This window comes from Branchiostoma floridae, chromosome 4 (assembly GCF_000003815.2).
Source record: "Branchiostoma floridae strain S238N-H82 chromosome 4, Bfl_VNyyK, whole genome shotgun sequence".
In the NCBI taxonomy this organism is placed as follows: Eukaryota; Metazoa; Chordata; class Leptocardii; order Amphioxiformes; family Branchiostomatidae; genus Branchiostoma; species Branchiostoma floridae.
In genome coordinates, this window is record NC_049982.1 from 22,813,038 (window position 1) to 22,828,928 (window position 15,891).

At 43.3% G+C, this 15,891-nt stretch overlaps 1 protein-coding gene across 1 annotated transcript; it reads right to left on the minus strand.

The window, feature by feature from the left end:
• Nucleotides 1–662: 662 nt before the first annotated feature.
• On the minus strand, nt 663–14,588 carry LOC118413509 (sushi domain-containing protein 2-like). Its single transcript, XM_035816952.1, has 17 exons — nt 14,418–14,588; nt 10,625–10,736; nt 9,878–10,035; nt 9,394–9,578; nt 8,369–8,526; nt 7,681–7,882; nt 7,149–7,234; nt 6,531–6,651; nt 5,843–5,987; nt 5,246–5,389; nt 4,777–4,938; nt 3,982–4,112; nt 3,330–3,450; nt 2,208–2,474; nt 1,592–1,768; nt 1,130–1,244; nt 663–776 (listed from the first exon to the last, which is right to left on the minus strand). The coding sequence occupies exons 1-17, from the start codon at nt 14,473–14,475 to the stop codon at nt 725–727; spliced, it is 2,394 nt and encodes a 797-aa protein (XP_035672845.1). The 5' UTR covers nt 14,476–14,588; the 3' UTR covers nt 663–724.
• Nucleotides 14,589–15,891: the final 1,303 nt, after the last annotated feature.

Here is a 15,891-nt window from a genome sequence, read left to right on the forward strand (position 1 = left end):
CCACTCAGCAAATTTTCACCATTAATGAAACCATTCACCAACTTTCTGGTGTTAGCAAATTGGCCTTTATATTATAAGCTCCTTAAAATGTGGGTATTATTATTCCAGTTATATTTTTTATTCATGAAGAATGGGACAAACATAAAAACTGACACTACTTTTGTAATTTTCAACAAACAGGTGCTGATACTGTACAGTAATAGTGTTTTGTACTTTTTTTAAGCTGAAAACTTTTTATTCTTTATGTTTTGGATTAGCCCTTATCTTTACCCCAACCATTTTAAATTTTTATTTTTTTTCGCCCTATCGCTCCATATTTTATATGAAAAAATCCGTGAACCAAGAAATTAAATTGGTGTGGCCTTATGTCTATGTAGAAATATTCCTGTCTAAATCAATGGTGCAACACAGACTTGACTTACTTCTCTCCTTAAAACTTGCATCAGAATAGACTTGACTGTTCATCACAATTAGCAATTCAACCAATCATTGGATTAGTATGGCAATTAGCAGTTCAACCAATAAGAGAGTGGCTGTAGGTCTTCAAATATTTGCATTTTGTCTCTTATTTTGCCTTTCCAAATTTTGACCAAGCTGGAAAAGACAGAAAATGTCCATAGTGATAGCCTAACTGGTCAATGATGATTTCCAACTGGTCAATGATGATAAACAATTACTGCCTGATTTGCTCAGATGTAGGCTACAGCTGCACACCGTTCATCTGCTATGTTTCTTGGGTAGAGTCTTTCTTGCTGTCATCCCTGTAGTCTTCTGATCTGGATACCAAATCAAAGAAACAGTAATGTTATAAGAGTTTTAAAACATTAAACACAGGACTTTGTGAGAAAAAAATGGCTGGAAGTCCATATTCTGATAGTCTGTTTACCTGTCAAGATTGTAAGACCAGTTTTGATATTCCTACGCAATATTTTTTTGTTTCTAAGTGTTTTCAGGTAACGTTAGTATTCGGAACAATTTTAGCAGTGTCTCTCTAGTGCTGAAAACACTTCCACCTTACTGTACCTGTCCTTAGTGCTGAAGATTGCTGTTACAGTCTTTCAGATATATTCTATCTGTTGTTGTTACGTTGTCTTACAAACTATCTTGTAAAATATGCTCCGAACTTTACCTTGTTGATTCTTTGTCGTCTCTCATCCTCCAAACAAGCAGCCCTATCACAACACACAGCACAGCAACGCCACCTATCACCCCTCCCGCAACTGCAGCCGTGGTAGCGTTGGAAGCTGTATGAAAGGCAAATTGTTATTGCAAATTCAAGCAGCCATTTCTGATAGATAATCCTTCTTTAACCTCCTTGGATGTACTGAAGATCCCCAGATGCCAACACCTATGATCTGTGCTTTGTTTTGTTTTGTTTGTTGCTGTTGTTGATGTTCACATTACGTCAGTTTGATATAGTGATAACTTTCGAACATGAATGAGATGCTAACCAATGAACATTGCATCATGCGTTTTATTACCAATTATCAAGACCATCAATGTTAAAAAATGTACATGTTCAAAATGTACATCACCAAAACCGAGATCCCAAAAAACACAGAGAAAGAGAGAGAGTCAAAGCGCCCCCTACCGACACAGGTGCCAGGCACACCGTCCCATGTCCCGTCCCTTCTGCACGTCACTGTCCGTGTGGGGTGAGGCGTGTAACCCTCGTTACACGCTATGGTCACCGTCCCGTTTTCCACGTAGCTGGGGCCGCCGGCTTTGGAGCCATGCTCCGGTGTGGGTACGTACGGACAGGTCGCCACTGAAACACAACATAGCTTCTGGATTAGACTGTAGACACATATGCAGAAATAAAATCGATCTACATTACTTTGGACGTCAACCCGGTTAAATTTCTAAATGTGAACGCCCCAAATCGATCTCTTTAGGCCTCAAATCAGTTTGATGTTTACGACAGTTTGAAGATTAACTTATTTAATAGCTATAAGGAATCTGTGGATGTGACAGTCAAAAGGACTTGAAATTGACTTGGTTTGGGATTCAAGTTCTCCATGTACCCGCCAATATCAGACTTCTAAATATTCATTTTTCTCTTGTGTGCTTTCTCATTTATTTCACAAGTTTTCATTTAGGTTTTCGTAACCCTTAACCTCAAGTTGCCTTCGAGTATTGTTATCATTATGTGGTGACTTTCAGCAAATAAAAAAAGTGTCCTCATTAAAACTGAAAAGAGGGCACACCTTTCCTGGTATCTTTACTGACCGCCTGATACCAGTCATGTGCCCATCGAGTGCTTGCCGCCAGAACTTCGTTCCTTGTGGCGGTAAAATCGAACACACACTGGTCGTTGTCGCCACATATTTGCGCCATCCTGCGACCTTCGGCAGACTCTGCTGGCAAGGCTGGTGGGTTGACTATTGGTGTGAAGTCGGGGTCATGTTTGTCGGCGTACATCGCTTCTTCTTGAGCGGAGTACACGAAGAGGGATGTCTGGCTCGTGACCGCCCCTTTTGAAAGCAAACGTTGATGTAGGGAGAAAAGACAACAAAAGAGGAGGTTACAACTTACAACGCACAACTTCTAGAGATGTATGAAAGGTGGCCTACATTAGTGATACCACCAACACTACTCTAAATTCAGAAAGGCGGCAGCTGTAATGTAATTAAGTGGATTGTGACAGGCTGGCTTCGCGTTAGCAAAACTCAGGCGCCAATTACGTTCTACGTCTGGCTACGAATAATGTGAAATTAACGCGACTGGTTACGATCTACATAAAATGGTACGCAGGCACACATAAAGTAGATGCGTTGGATTGGCCATACCCCAGTATTTTTGACAGGTATCTAAATTAAGTGCTTGGACCAGGGTTGTAGCCAGCACCTGTCCTTCAGTCCTTTGAAGGAATTTTGCAGCTGGGGACTGAAAAACGTTTTCCCCATTCCGTCCCCTGGGACAGACAAAAATTGATATGTAAAGATGTAAAAAACTGAAACCCATGTGTTCTTCTTCACCAAAACAGATGCCATTGAAGAGCTTAGTCTACAAGCAAAAATTGCACCTCAAAATGCAGGAAAAAGTGTTTCAGAGGGTCTTGATTGAAAAAATTTCTGGGACCCAGACCCCCTAAAAATGACGCATAACGTCACGCCATGCCTTCGGTGCTCGATAGGATTCCCATTCAAAATCAAGGGGACTGAAAATGATTTCAGGCTGGCTACAACTCTGGCTTGGACCCAACCTGGTGATGTATGCAAATATAAAACACACTATAAAGTAACATTGCCACCATATTTACCTTCAGTTCTTACTTTCGATTTTAATTGACAATAGATGATATTTGAGCACTACACTCAAAGACTTACATGATGCTCCAAAGTCGTTATAGATGGTCATCTGGTCTGCAGTACTCGGAACTGTATCGCCAGAGGGCGTGGTGAAGTCATCGTCAGGATTGTCATTCCAACTTCCCAAGAGGCCCTGCGTCTGAGCAAACATATTTCAAACTGGCCATAAAGTTTTTGCCTTGTTATGGAGAAATAATTCAAAATAACATAAGGTAAGTCGACTGAGCTAACGTAGTGTTGAAAAAACCTCCAGCTAACTGCATCTGTTACTGTCCATGGTGCTGAAGAGTGTTGCTGTGACATTTGTTTGTTTTCTTTGTTTTGCATGGCCAGTAACGTTATACAAGTTGAGTAAGATCGGACTGTGATGTTTGATCCACTCACAGTAGGATAGGATAGTCTCTTACTTTTTAATATAATCGTGGTAGGTTCTCAAATTTACACCCATCCGAGACCTCAGATTTACACCCATCTGAGACTTAATGTCCCAAACCAAAGCAAGTTACTTATCTTTACCTGTGTCAAGTGAGGAGATTTCAATTGCCTTTCCCAGGGCGCAACCTTGGAGTCTGCTATGGATTTAAACCCAGAACCTCTAGATTCATGAAAGTGGTTTTTTCTGTTTCCGCAAATCAAATCCCCCAAAAAAGTTCAGATTTATGATATCTACCTTGCTCTTCAGCTGCGGCGGTACCAGCACCAGCGCGGTCAGGAGGCCGCCCTCGCTCCGTACCTCCACCCCCACACCCGACTGGAAATGAACGGTAACGTTGGAGGGAACCACAGAAGCAACATAGACACCTGTGGGGGGCGTAGAAAAATCATTCTCATGCTCGAGATCAGATCGAGGAAGTCGAGCATAGAGAAGGCAAGTTTGCAGAGAGAGTATCACTTCACCTTAACGTCAGACGATAAGGTAGTGTTTGCGTATGTACATGTGTACCTTCCCGTGCATGTAGGTTTACATGTTAAGTTGTGTATATAAAGAGAAATCGTATGAAACGGCTGTTAGTCACACTTTAGTGTTACTTCGATACAACGCTGACCAAATAGGACGAAAGAGAATAGGCTTTAAACCGTATAGGCATTATGTTCTAGTCTACAGTCCAGCCTTGTTGGCTTTGGTCCGCTCCCAAAGGTCCCTAACGCCAATAAGGCCAACGGACCATTTAAAGCGAAGCTATTATGTTCTGGGCACGAGCTTAGGAAAGTAGCATACCAGTGCAACGGATAGGGTAACTGTATACTCTTTCACGCCATTGCATCAAACGTAATATGATAACGTTACCTGTCCTATGACACATGTAGGGGTTTTAATGCAATCTGGAGTTGATGCAGTTTGGCCCCACAACTTTATATTTGTAGCAAATACAGGCTGAAGACTCACATGCCGTCTTATTTGACAATGGTTGAAAACAGAAAAAAATGTCAGTACAAATGTACTACTACCAAACTGTGGTCCTACCTGATAAAGTTATGACTGGAGTATCGAATCTGACCACTTCTCCGTTCACCAGGACTTGAGGAACTTCCGTGTCTCGGGCACTGGGCAATCTGACTTCTACTGTGTCGGACGCCCCCTCACGCATGGCAAAGGAACTGCAGGCAGTGGCATGCACAAGTTCACCTAGCAAAAACACAAGGTGTAAAGGTTATAACGTTAAACCTCATTGGTATTAGAAAGACAATGAAAACCCTCAGTGAAACATGTGACAAGGACAGTGAGTGACATTATTGTCATAATGAACTAAACACTAATGTTGGCTATGTCTACTAGTAGACAAGTTGATCATGAGTTTGGCTTCTTTTTTTATGCAGAGGAAGACAAAAGGCCCCTTTTTTTTCAAAATTTGAGTGTACTCAATGATTTCAGAGGAGAACTTTTAAGTTCTTCCGTGAATGAGAGAAAGTTGGGGTGTCATGAGCCCCGTCACCTTGTGCGTTCGACACTTGTGCCGTCCTGACTTGGATCCGAAGCCCGATGTCGTCAGCCTGAAGAAGTGTGTACTCGCCAAGACCGTTAAACGTGTAGCTCCTCCCATCCAGCGTGATGACGTGGGGATCTCCAAACACAGCGCCTGCAGTTCACACACAGATCGTAAGGCAGGTAATGAGCCCTAAGTCCTGAGAGTCCTAAGTTCTGACTCAAGGCTTAGGGCTCACTCCTGACTGTCAACAAATCTTATCTAGTTGCTTGTCAATGAGTAACTTTTGTATTGAGATCACAAGACTGAACAGGCCCCCTTGCAGTATCCTCATGTACTGCATCTTTTCATCCCGACGTATCCCTCCTAAGAGTAGTGTGGTATAATCCATGGACAGTTAAGTAGCCGTTGAATGGGGGCGACAAATGACCCCTTGATGGGAGGAATATATAGACCGGATTGTTTAATGAAAAAAGGAAGGGGGTTTTGTCACTGACAATTCTAATGGCTGTGGCTATGACATTAGAAGATTCACAAAAACTCTATACATTTCATGGAGATATGATGAGAGCCGTATTGTTTTCCTATGTAGAAGAGCGTTCCTACCAGCCTTAGGAGGGACGTATCTGGTGCAGTCGTCAGTGGGGCGCAGCTCGAAGTAAACGTCACAGTTATCGGACCACAAGCAGCAGTAGTAAAACGTCGTCACGTCGTGTATCCAATGGGAGTATGATGGAACCCTGGGTGGAACCTGGGAAATCGACGATATAGTCATATCATACTGTTAGATCTGTTAACTGTGAGACGCAAGCACAAGCCGTTTTTAAAATTGCACACCTCATTTGGGAGCAGATTTCGTGCAATTATCCAGATGGTTCAACAAAGCGAAGTTATCCCAGTTGCCTTTCCTGTTCGATATGTATTATCCCTGTTTTTGGAAGCAGGGCTATTTGGGTAGCCCTGGCTGTGCATTCTGAACAGCCAAACCAATAAATAAATCCAGTTGCACCCCACCCCGCGGGATTTGGGGATTCCGTGCAATTAACAGAAGCGTGCGGTAATCCGTTGTGCAATTAACTAGCCTATACTGAATGCCATTGATCTCTATCACACTGAAAGACCTGTTACACTGAACCTTTGCGCATCTAGCTACAAGCCCTACAAAACTATCCATTCAGGGCGTCCCTGCGTTTACTGTACATGGTGGCGTCGATTTTTGGATTTTGAACACAACAATTCTATTTGAAACAACAAATGACAGCTGGATCCACTGACATATGGAGTACCGTCCTACCCTGTAAGGTGGCGCTCCAAACACATGGCCCCTGTCCGGGGTGCTGCCGCCGGCCGTGTCTCCGGTGAACAACTCCCGGCCGTCCGCGGCGTAACAACACTGCTGCCCCGCTCCGTCAGGGCTGCGAAGTATTCATGGAGATATATAAACAATTGATAAACAGAATAAAACATAAAGAGGAGTACAGGAATAAACATGTGTCTAGGATCTGTGAAAGGAAAGCGTTCAGTGGCAAAATAGCGATTGCACAAGATTATGTATTGCATGAGCCAAGGTTAGACTGAAAATCATGTTGTATTTAACGGAGGAATAATTTGTCAGCTATATAAAAACATTTTACGACAATACGATAAAATGCGGAAATCTAATAAAAATGGCAGATTTGTCTTTCAGTTACCTTTATCAAATCACAAAATCTACTGAAATACTTTCTCACATGTATTTCGAAATTCGTGTCGTGGTGGAAGTCACAGTAAAAAAAACTGCTGAATCAAATTTTTTCTAGAAAAGTGCTGGCGTTATAGACGTGCTTTCAGCATATGGACTATACTTAAGCGTAAATGGTGTTAAAACCATTAAGGGCTAATTAAAAAGATGGTGAAAAGTTGAGCAGTTTACCTGGCAGCAATAGACCTGACACAGTGCACGGCACCAGGGTGGTAAGTACAGGTACTACCTAACGACAGCGCACAGCCGGTGTCCAGCTGGAAAGGTTTACACAGTAGTTTTAGTGGATGTAGACGAGTAGGTCTTGGGCAATAAAAATAAATTACAAGCATTAACCACAAACATAAGAGCAGAAAGTACGACTACAACACACGGCACAAAATATATATTTATATGTATAATATATATATATATATATATATATATATATATATATATACTGTCCTCGTTTATACAAGTACACGAAATAGAACCATGCATCGCCAGGATGTTTTTGAGGACTATTCTTGTTATCCTTTTCCTATTGAATAGAATCCCCTTTCGTATTAATATCTGAGTGGCCTTGTGTGTTTCAAAAGTTATCAATTTAGCAATAAAACTTTTCGGCTAGAGATTTAAGTGATACGACATTGCGGTAGGGCAGTGGCACGTTCCAGTCCGTTCTATGTTATATGTCTATAATATGTTATTTCATGTCCTGTACCTGAAAACGGCCGGTGTCCACAAGTGCCTGTTGTAAGGTGCAGGGGCAGGGAGGCATGTCGGGAACAAAGTTCGGCAAGTCCTTCTCCGCCTCCCGCCATGCCATGCACCGCTGAGTGGACCACGTCACAGGGTCCTGGTAGAACAGCTCTTTAAACTGCCAAGCTAAGGCGTGGACATTGCTCCATAGAGCCCGGATATTCCTACAGCGTTCAAACAAAATACAGAGAATCGGGTTCTCCATCCATTTACATCTCATTAGTTACTTTAGAAAGTTTTATTGCAAATTCTTGCCCGTGGGCTAATTGCATGTAACATGAAAAGGTACGAAAAGTGTAAAACTATATAACATCTGTCTAATTTAGTCTAAAGGCTAACTCTAGATTCTAGGTTACTGGGTTTGACTTCTTTTCCGAAGACAGTGGAAAAGGAATGAACCAACTTGTTCTTGTGCCACTGAAGAAGAGTAATGGATGTCAATTGAGTTTTGCGGAAGTTATCATAGAACCTTATCCAGTTGTAAAGATTGAATCTGACAAGGAAATATCTTAACGAGTGGAAATTAAAATATCTTAAACAAAGAACACGACATGTTGATAGAATCTACGTGGTGACACATGGGCTATAAGGACCAAAATTGTTCATTTTAGTTTCCCATTTTGTTTAGAATAGTTATAGAGTAAACTCACGGTACTCCCTCTTGTTGGGTGAAGCCGCTAACCCGTATCTTGCCTGTATGGTACACGCTGTCCGGTGTAGACTCCGGACTGAACGTGTAGGTGCCGGTGTTAGGGACCTGACGGGCAACGCTGTACATGAAGTCCCACGATGCTTGGCTCCCTTCCTCCTAAAAATTTGAACCATGTTGACGGTTTGAAAGGTTAAGAATGTATTGTCTGCAACGGAGCTGTTGTATTCAAAACAACGTCGTTCACAGATAGACAGTGATAATCGCTAAAGACTCCATTCTATGTAATAGCAACTAATTCAAGCTAAAGATTTTCAGATAGATGCAATCCCTTACAGCGCAGTTGTCCCTTTCGCCGAAGCGCTTTTTAGCGGTAAGAAATCGTCATTGCCTAGAGCAAGATAGCAGAGGGATTATAGTTCCGAAACGTTAGCAGGTAGTTTTCATCTGTTTGCGTAACTCTAAAGAGGATGCAGTTAATCTAATTGATTTCTTTGTGAAATATTTTTGTAAGATATCATCATTGAATAAAGAGACAACCATTGCTTTATTCACACCAACATTTAGAGGACCATGTACACCTTACTTCTTCAGGGCAATTCTGACTGGCTCACATTGTACTACAGCACAGGTATCGCGGCTTACAGTTCAAATGCGGTCACAAACATACTGTAAATGCATTTAAGTTCACGGGGATTTAGGAAAATGGACTTTTCACGGTGGTTTTAATTTCGCGGTAGCACCATGCACTCTAGTCTCTTACTGTTATGGAAAAATGTTCGCGGTGGCTTTAAATTCGCGGTGAAGCGGCCGCCGCGAAACCGCAAACATTAATCCACCGCGAACATTTCTGCATTAACAATAATCAAATCAAGAAGTCTGTACATTGTAAATACTTCCGTTTGTGCCCGTATCTGACAGTCACCAAAACGTTGGCGCGAATAAAGCAATAGTTGAGAAGACAGAGTCTCTTTGTTATTCAACCTGATGAAACTATTCACGGAAGACATCATCACAATTTGTTACCTTGTACCCCCAAAGCTCCACGTTGACCGATGCGGAGTCGAAGCTGTCCCGGTCCCAGGTCAGGGTTAGTTGTTCCTTGATCAGTTCCCGCCAAGCCGCCAGGTCCAGCGGAGAGGTGGCGGACTTGATGGGACGCTGCCATTTAGAGTCTCTATCCACCAGGTTGACACCCTCCATACCCAGCGCTGGAAGGGGTAGGGAGTTACTTTCATTGATAGGTATAACCCCCCCTTGATGATGGTCTATCTGCATCTAAATCTGTCAAATGGCACCACGATCATCTAACTACGATATCGGGGGGGGGGGGGGTGTTTAGACGTGTTTTAAGAAGAGAGAGGACGCATGTAGATTATAAGTTAGTAAAATATATAACGTTAGTTTTCTTATCATTCTCTTGGAATCTAATTCCATATATTTGTGTCTGGTTGGGCATTATGCAATAACATTCTTTGTCATTAAAAGAGCGAGAACACCAGTGTTGCACCTGCAGTGAAGTTGGCGCCATAGCTGTAGGTGGAACCTCCGTCGACAGACACCTGGAAGGGGACCCGTCCGATCTCATACAGGACAGGTGTGACGCACCTGGTGAGTCCGTCAGGTCCGACCACACCTGCTACTGTCACCTGGTCAACCACGCCGAACCTGAACCACAGGGGAATGTTTTATTGCCATATATGGGCCTTTGCAAAAATGGCAGATTTTAGAATGTGAATGTCTATTTACCATCTATTGCGTTAGTTTGTGCTACAATTGTAGTCTCCAAGTCGTTTGTATACAGAACAATTATTTCATTTGCATGGTAAAAAGTCAGGACGATGCCTTAACCCTGACACGCCTTATGTCAGTCTCAAACAAAATCACCCCCTGAAGTTTCAAAGAAAGCTGATAGGGGGCCTTAACCACCAGAGCTATCTAACACAAGATATCAAAACATAAATTTCTGCTGCAGTATTTAACTTGACCATCGTTTTCCCGACCCCTACCTACAAAAAGTTAATGTTACACAGGAGGCCTCTTGATTTTTAACCTCCTTGGTTACACAGTAAACAAACACAAATCCTACCTACAAAGAATTACACAGTAAACAAACACAAATCCGGCTTTGAAAACGTAACCTTCTTGGCGAAGGTAATTAAGACAGCACGACTCTGTGATGACACATTTGACGTATTTCCTATCACGATACAAGTCATCTCTTGCTGGCAACTGCTCGTAAGAAGTGCTAACTAACCTGCAGTACACCTGTCCTCCGCTTGATGTGATATTCGGCGCTGTGAAAACTAGCTCGTCTCCTCCCATGAGCGTGCCGAATGTTGGCGTGAAGACGATCGGCAAAGGTCCATCTACGTTAGAGAGATAAACATGAGTGTGATGGTGATTGATTGTATTCGCACATCTACAAGATTTTGTCTTGAAGTTTATATATGAATATGTATGCGTGTACAAGTGTGTGTATGTTTGTGTATGTGCATGTGCCTGTGTGCGCGCTCGCTTTAGATTATATAACGTTATATCTGGACAGACATTGTGGTCAGGTAGAATTAGTACAGATTTCGAGGGGCGGTCTACCGTTGGAAGTCCGGATCGGAGTCTCTGTCAGCATACTAGGAACGTGTTATGACAGTCTCTTATTTATAGACCCTAAATCACCATTCAATCCATTGATCTAGAGAAGTGAAATGAATCGACAATCTTTTAAGGGAATATCTTGAAATTCACATGCTCAGATTGGGATCTACGCGGAAAGAATCTGCAAACCCGTACCAGATTGCAATCTTTACAATGATACAGATATGTTGACTTCACAATGTCCTTCCCCAGTACTGCTTCAGTGGTCCTTCCCACGGCAATGTTCCACAGATGGAAATAACTTGGGGGAGGTGTGTGTGTGTGTGGGGGGGGGGGGGTGCTGGGGGAATGCGTTTCCCCTTCGGTTCGTCTCTGTAACCCCGGCTGGTGACTGATAAAGACCGCTGACGGGTGCCACACACGCTGAGCCTTCAGGCCGGGTGTTTACTAGCCTTCACAGTAACATGGAACACCTGTTAGATGGGCTGTTCTTACAAGGGCACATGATGATACCAAAGTTGTCATATTCACATAAACAGTAAGATAGATAACATGATATATCATTTTATGATAAAGGTCGTTTTCTTTGGGGGGGGGGGATTGTTTTCATTCACACGCTCGCATTACTTTTGGCGTTCCCAAAGTCAACATGGCCTTATATATGCCTGCATGATACCTTTGACCGGCACCGCAAAGCTAGTAGGGGGTTTGAGCCGATTCATATAAGCAAAAAGAAAATTTGAACGACAATAGAACGACATGTAGAGGGGAGGTGTTAATCGTCCCTCCAGCTGGTTGAAATATGGGTTTACCTAACAGAGATCATGTCCCGGTCGCATTAACACATAACTTGGTATAGTGTTTGGTAAATGTTATACCGCTATGTACACGTCCTTGTGTACATACCGATCCCACGAGGCTTTCCTACCATCGTTAAGCCCCCTTTAAGCCCCGTTTACAAATAAAGAATTTAGCTCGGCCGAGTTGTTGGCGAGCTCCAAATGGACATTTTCGGCCGGAGTATGACCGGCGTTTTGGCGATTATGCGGGCCTCGGCCGATATTTTGCAGCTCGGCCGGCGTTTGCGGGGCACTTGCAGCTGCGCTTAATTTCAGCGAGGCCTCGGCGGCGAGTATTGAGCTCGGAGAGCTAGTCAATGGGTTGCCTGTAGCTCGACCGGAGCTTGCCCGAGCAATGGCCAAGACTTGGCCAATACTCGGGCGGCAACCCGACGGTTTTTGACTCTCTCTTTTTCGGTCGGAGTTTGTCCGGAGTCTTCTGCCTCGCGCCAGACTCGTTCGGGCTTCCTGCAATAACCGGACGATATTCCGTCGGACTTTTAACGTGTTGGACGTGCTTTGGGCGAGCGTTGTGCTGGTGTCGCTGGGAGCTCGGGAGGGCTCCGGCAGAATTTCAACTATCACCTAATCAATTTGACACCTGTGTTGAATACGTGCCTTTGTTTTGGGCTTTCATCTTTAGTAAACAGTTTGTTCCGAAATATAAGATAAATAAAGACTACTGTATGAACTTTTCTAAGAAAGCTGCGTACCTCTTATAATGTAAGGGAATTGGACACGAAGACAGTACTTCGTATTTATTTTTTTTTTGCTATAGGTTGGATGTGTGAGATCATATATTCTTCATGTCTGAAGGTTTCCAGTCTGAAACTCGAACGGGCCTTTGCCGGCCTTCGCTCGAGGTTCGCCCAAGGTTTGCCCGAGGTTCGCCCGATTTCCGTAACGTCAAAATTATTGTATTATGTTGAATAAGGCTGGTCTGTTCACTTTATGGCTCTTGTGGTAGTTTTCGGATTGGTGTATCACAACATTCCTGTTGATATTATTGTTTTCAGTGTGCCCGTCCACTCCACTCATGTCCTGCATTTATCCCGCAACTCAGAAATTAAATTTGACACAAATATTGGCTTTTTACAAGGTTATTCAGTTCTGACTTCGTCCATGTTCAACACATAGTACAATCTCATTAACAAATTATAATCAGTTGTGTTGGACGGACGTCGGACGGGCTCCGTCCATTTGTAAAGGGGGCAGATTTTCAGCGAAAAATACAGCCGATACTCGGGCGATGTTGACATTCGGCGAGCTCTGATCGATCTACAAATTCGGCCGGCGTCCGCATGAATTGTAAAGCCGGCTTTACACGGACCGAACCATCTGTACCGTGAATTCCTTGATCGTTGGAGGCTCAGACATTTCCTTCGATCTTGTTTTTAAATATCACCTACTTTGTACCGTTCATCCAGTTGCATGCCTTTAGGCGTAATACACTAGTTTTGTACTCTACATACATACAAGCTGCGTACAGACTGTATAAGGTTTGATCCAACCACACCGAAAAGGACCCGTATTCTTTTCATTGAATATATAGGCGCGCTGGTCGGTTGTTCAACGTGCTCGAGTTGTGGCTCTCCTAAAAAAAGGCTTCATGTCCCATCCGAGTGGCTCTATTTTTGTTGTAAGGAAAGTACACGGAATGTTGTCTCTCTTGGTTAATAAGTTACCGTTGAACATCTGTTTCATGTCGACCTCGCGAAAGATTGCAGTATATGTAGCCTTTTGGTACCAACATCTGTCTTCTTTAAAAAGTGTTCTTCTTCAACACCCTTTTGAGTTCTTTACATTTTCATTCTCAATTTTCACTCAAACATCCATGTCTGCGATCCTACCCGATCCGTCCCATATACACCAGGCCGATTTTCTCGAGCTATAACGCTACATGGCGTGCATGGTCAGGACACGGCTTCTTGGTCCGCCATGCTGCATAATCATGCATGTGAACCGATCATTTGTCCATGGCATTTTCCCTTTAATATGCAAGGCAATGTAGTAGCACAGGTAAAGTGCATATCTGACATACGAAAGCCTTTCAAGCCTGTTCTTTACCCTTCAATAGCATAGCCCTTTATTATTGATGTTACAAGCGCTGTGGGATTGGTCCTAAAGATTGGTCCCGCCAGAGCGATCAAAAACGAAGGCAGTTCACTTTGACCGACTGTCGAACAATAGATCTTCTGACCTTCTATGCGCTGCAGTGATATAAATAACAGTGTTACGACTAGGGAGGAACATCAGGCACACTCTGACGCGATACAGCGTTCAACGACGCGTTCAGAATATAAAGAAAATCGTTGAAACGGTTAGAAGCATTAGATTAGAAGGGGATCTCACACGTGCTAATTTCAAAGTAGCAACGTAGTTGATTTGCTGCATGTCGACTTGCCGCCAAACTATCTCTCTCTCTCTCTCTCTCTTTCTCTTTGTCTCTCTCCTAAACAAGGAAGGTATTGTTCTTCAATGTGTCGAACAGCAAGTAATAGTCAACACTTAGCCTCCACTCTGTACCCCTCCCTATTTCACAATCGCTTAGGAGGTGGTCAATGATTCGATGCCCTCCCCTCCACAGACCACAACATGAAGAGAGAGATCACCAACCTTGTGCGTGTACGCACGACGCAGCAAGGGCCAGAGAGAACACAGCAACGGCCAACATGTTTCCCTGTAGTCGCCGAGACGATTGTACTGTAAACTGCCTCCAGGCTGTGGTGCTCGACTTGTGACGGTTGCCTTGATGGTGACGGTATTACCAGCGGACTCAGTGCTTGTAGCCGGGATTAATGTTTAACTTTGCGGTGAAGCCGGGGTTATCACAACTTAGAGATCTCATGTCACTTCGACCCTCCTGTCACTAGATTGCGAGCGCTGAGCGACCATACAGTGACCAAAATTTGGTTTATTCATCCCTTGACTCCAGAAGTTCAATATTATAAAAATGATAAAGTATTAATAAAATGTTAACAAAACACACATAACGTAAAAAGATGTGTTTTTGATCTACGAAGCTGGTCGAGCGCTCTGTAAAATAGCTCAGTCACAGCCAGGTCGCCGTTCCTGGGTGATGGGGGTGTCAGGCCTACTTTCCACTAGATGGCGCTCGCTGAGCGACCGTACAGCGACCAACATAAGTTTTGTGTAGCCTTTGATTTTTCTAATCATAACATAGTTCACGATAAAAAGTACGATTTAACGCCAAAAGACTCTATGAAATTAGTTGAGCAATGCGTTAGATCTTTGGTAGTTTAGCGTTGGAAAGGGGGTGTAACCAAATACCATTGTGCACATTGCTATGTACAACAAACAGCATATAGAAAAAGGCGGGAGAGAGTGTGCAGAAAAGAGAGTCTGTTGATATATGATTGTTAGTGTTTGCAATGTGGTTAATGAGAGAGCGTTCTTAATGTTTACCATCGGAATGCAAAGGTCGCCAGGCTGTTTGCACGATCAAGCGACTTGTCGCTCTAACGTTAGGCAGGTACTCCTGGCCAACAAATGGTCGCTATTCAGGGGAGGAATTTAGATTTAAGTCAAGGTCGTTCTTCATTAGTTTCTCCGTGAAAATAAGTCTACGTATTAGTATGTACTAGCCTAAGCAGGGGTTACGATGCAGTCTCAACCTGCCGGTATTGCACAGCCGTAGACTTTGCAGGGATGAACTCAAACCGTGGACTCCATGCCTTTAGACGGACCAATGCCAGCCCGAGCCACGGATCCAGAGTTCCTCTCATGATTAGAGCTCGCAGACTGGTCTGCCGATCGATCCTCCTGTTGTGTGGCAGGGACATATCAAGGGAACTATCAGCTTGGGCATCATATACATGTACATCATGTCATACTAGTTCAGTGCGTAGCCATAAAAAAACAATACCAAAACAATACCAATACACGCAGAAAATCCAACTTAAAAGCTGTCGTTTAATCTGCAAACATTATCAGAATGAATTCGGTAACTATATACAATTAAAGCACATTACTACGGTATAAATATGTATTCAGTGTCCGTCTCAGTCCTCTGATGACCTCACGCAGCAAGTGAACAACTTTGCCACCCGTTTCCAGGCGCGTCGGTACC

Excerpts from the sequence above, each read along its gene's own strand:
- LOC118413509 (XM_035816952.1), bottom strand. The coding sequence starts at position 14,475 with ATGTTGGCCGTTGCTGTGTTCTCTCTGGCCCTTGCTGCGTCGTGCGTA. Across the intron at positions 6,652-7,148 it reads GTCAGGTCTATTGCTGCCAG|CCCTGACGGAGCGGGGCAGC; the intron begins GTAAACTGCTCA and ends AATACTTCGCAG. Across the intron at positions 777-1,129 it reads GACGACAAAGAATCAACAAG|ATCAGAAGACTACAGGGATG; the intron begins GTAAAGTTCGGA and ends TTTGGTATCCAG.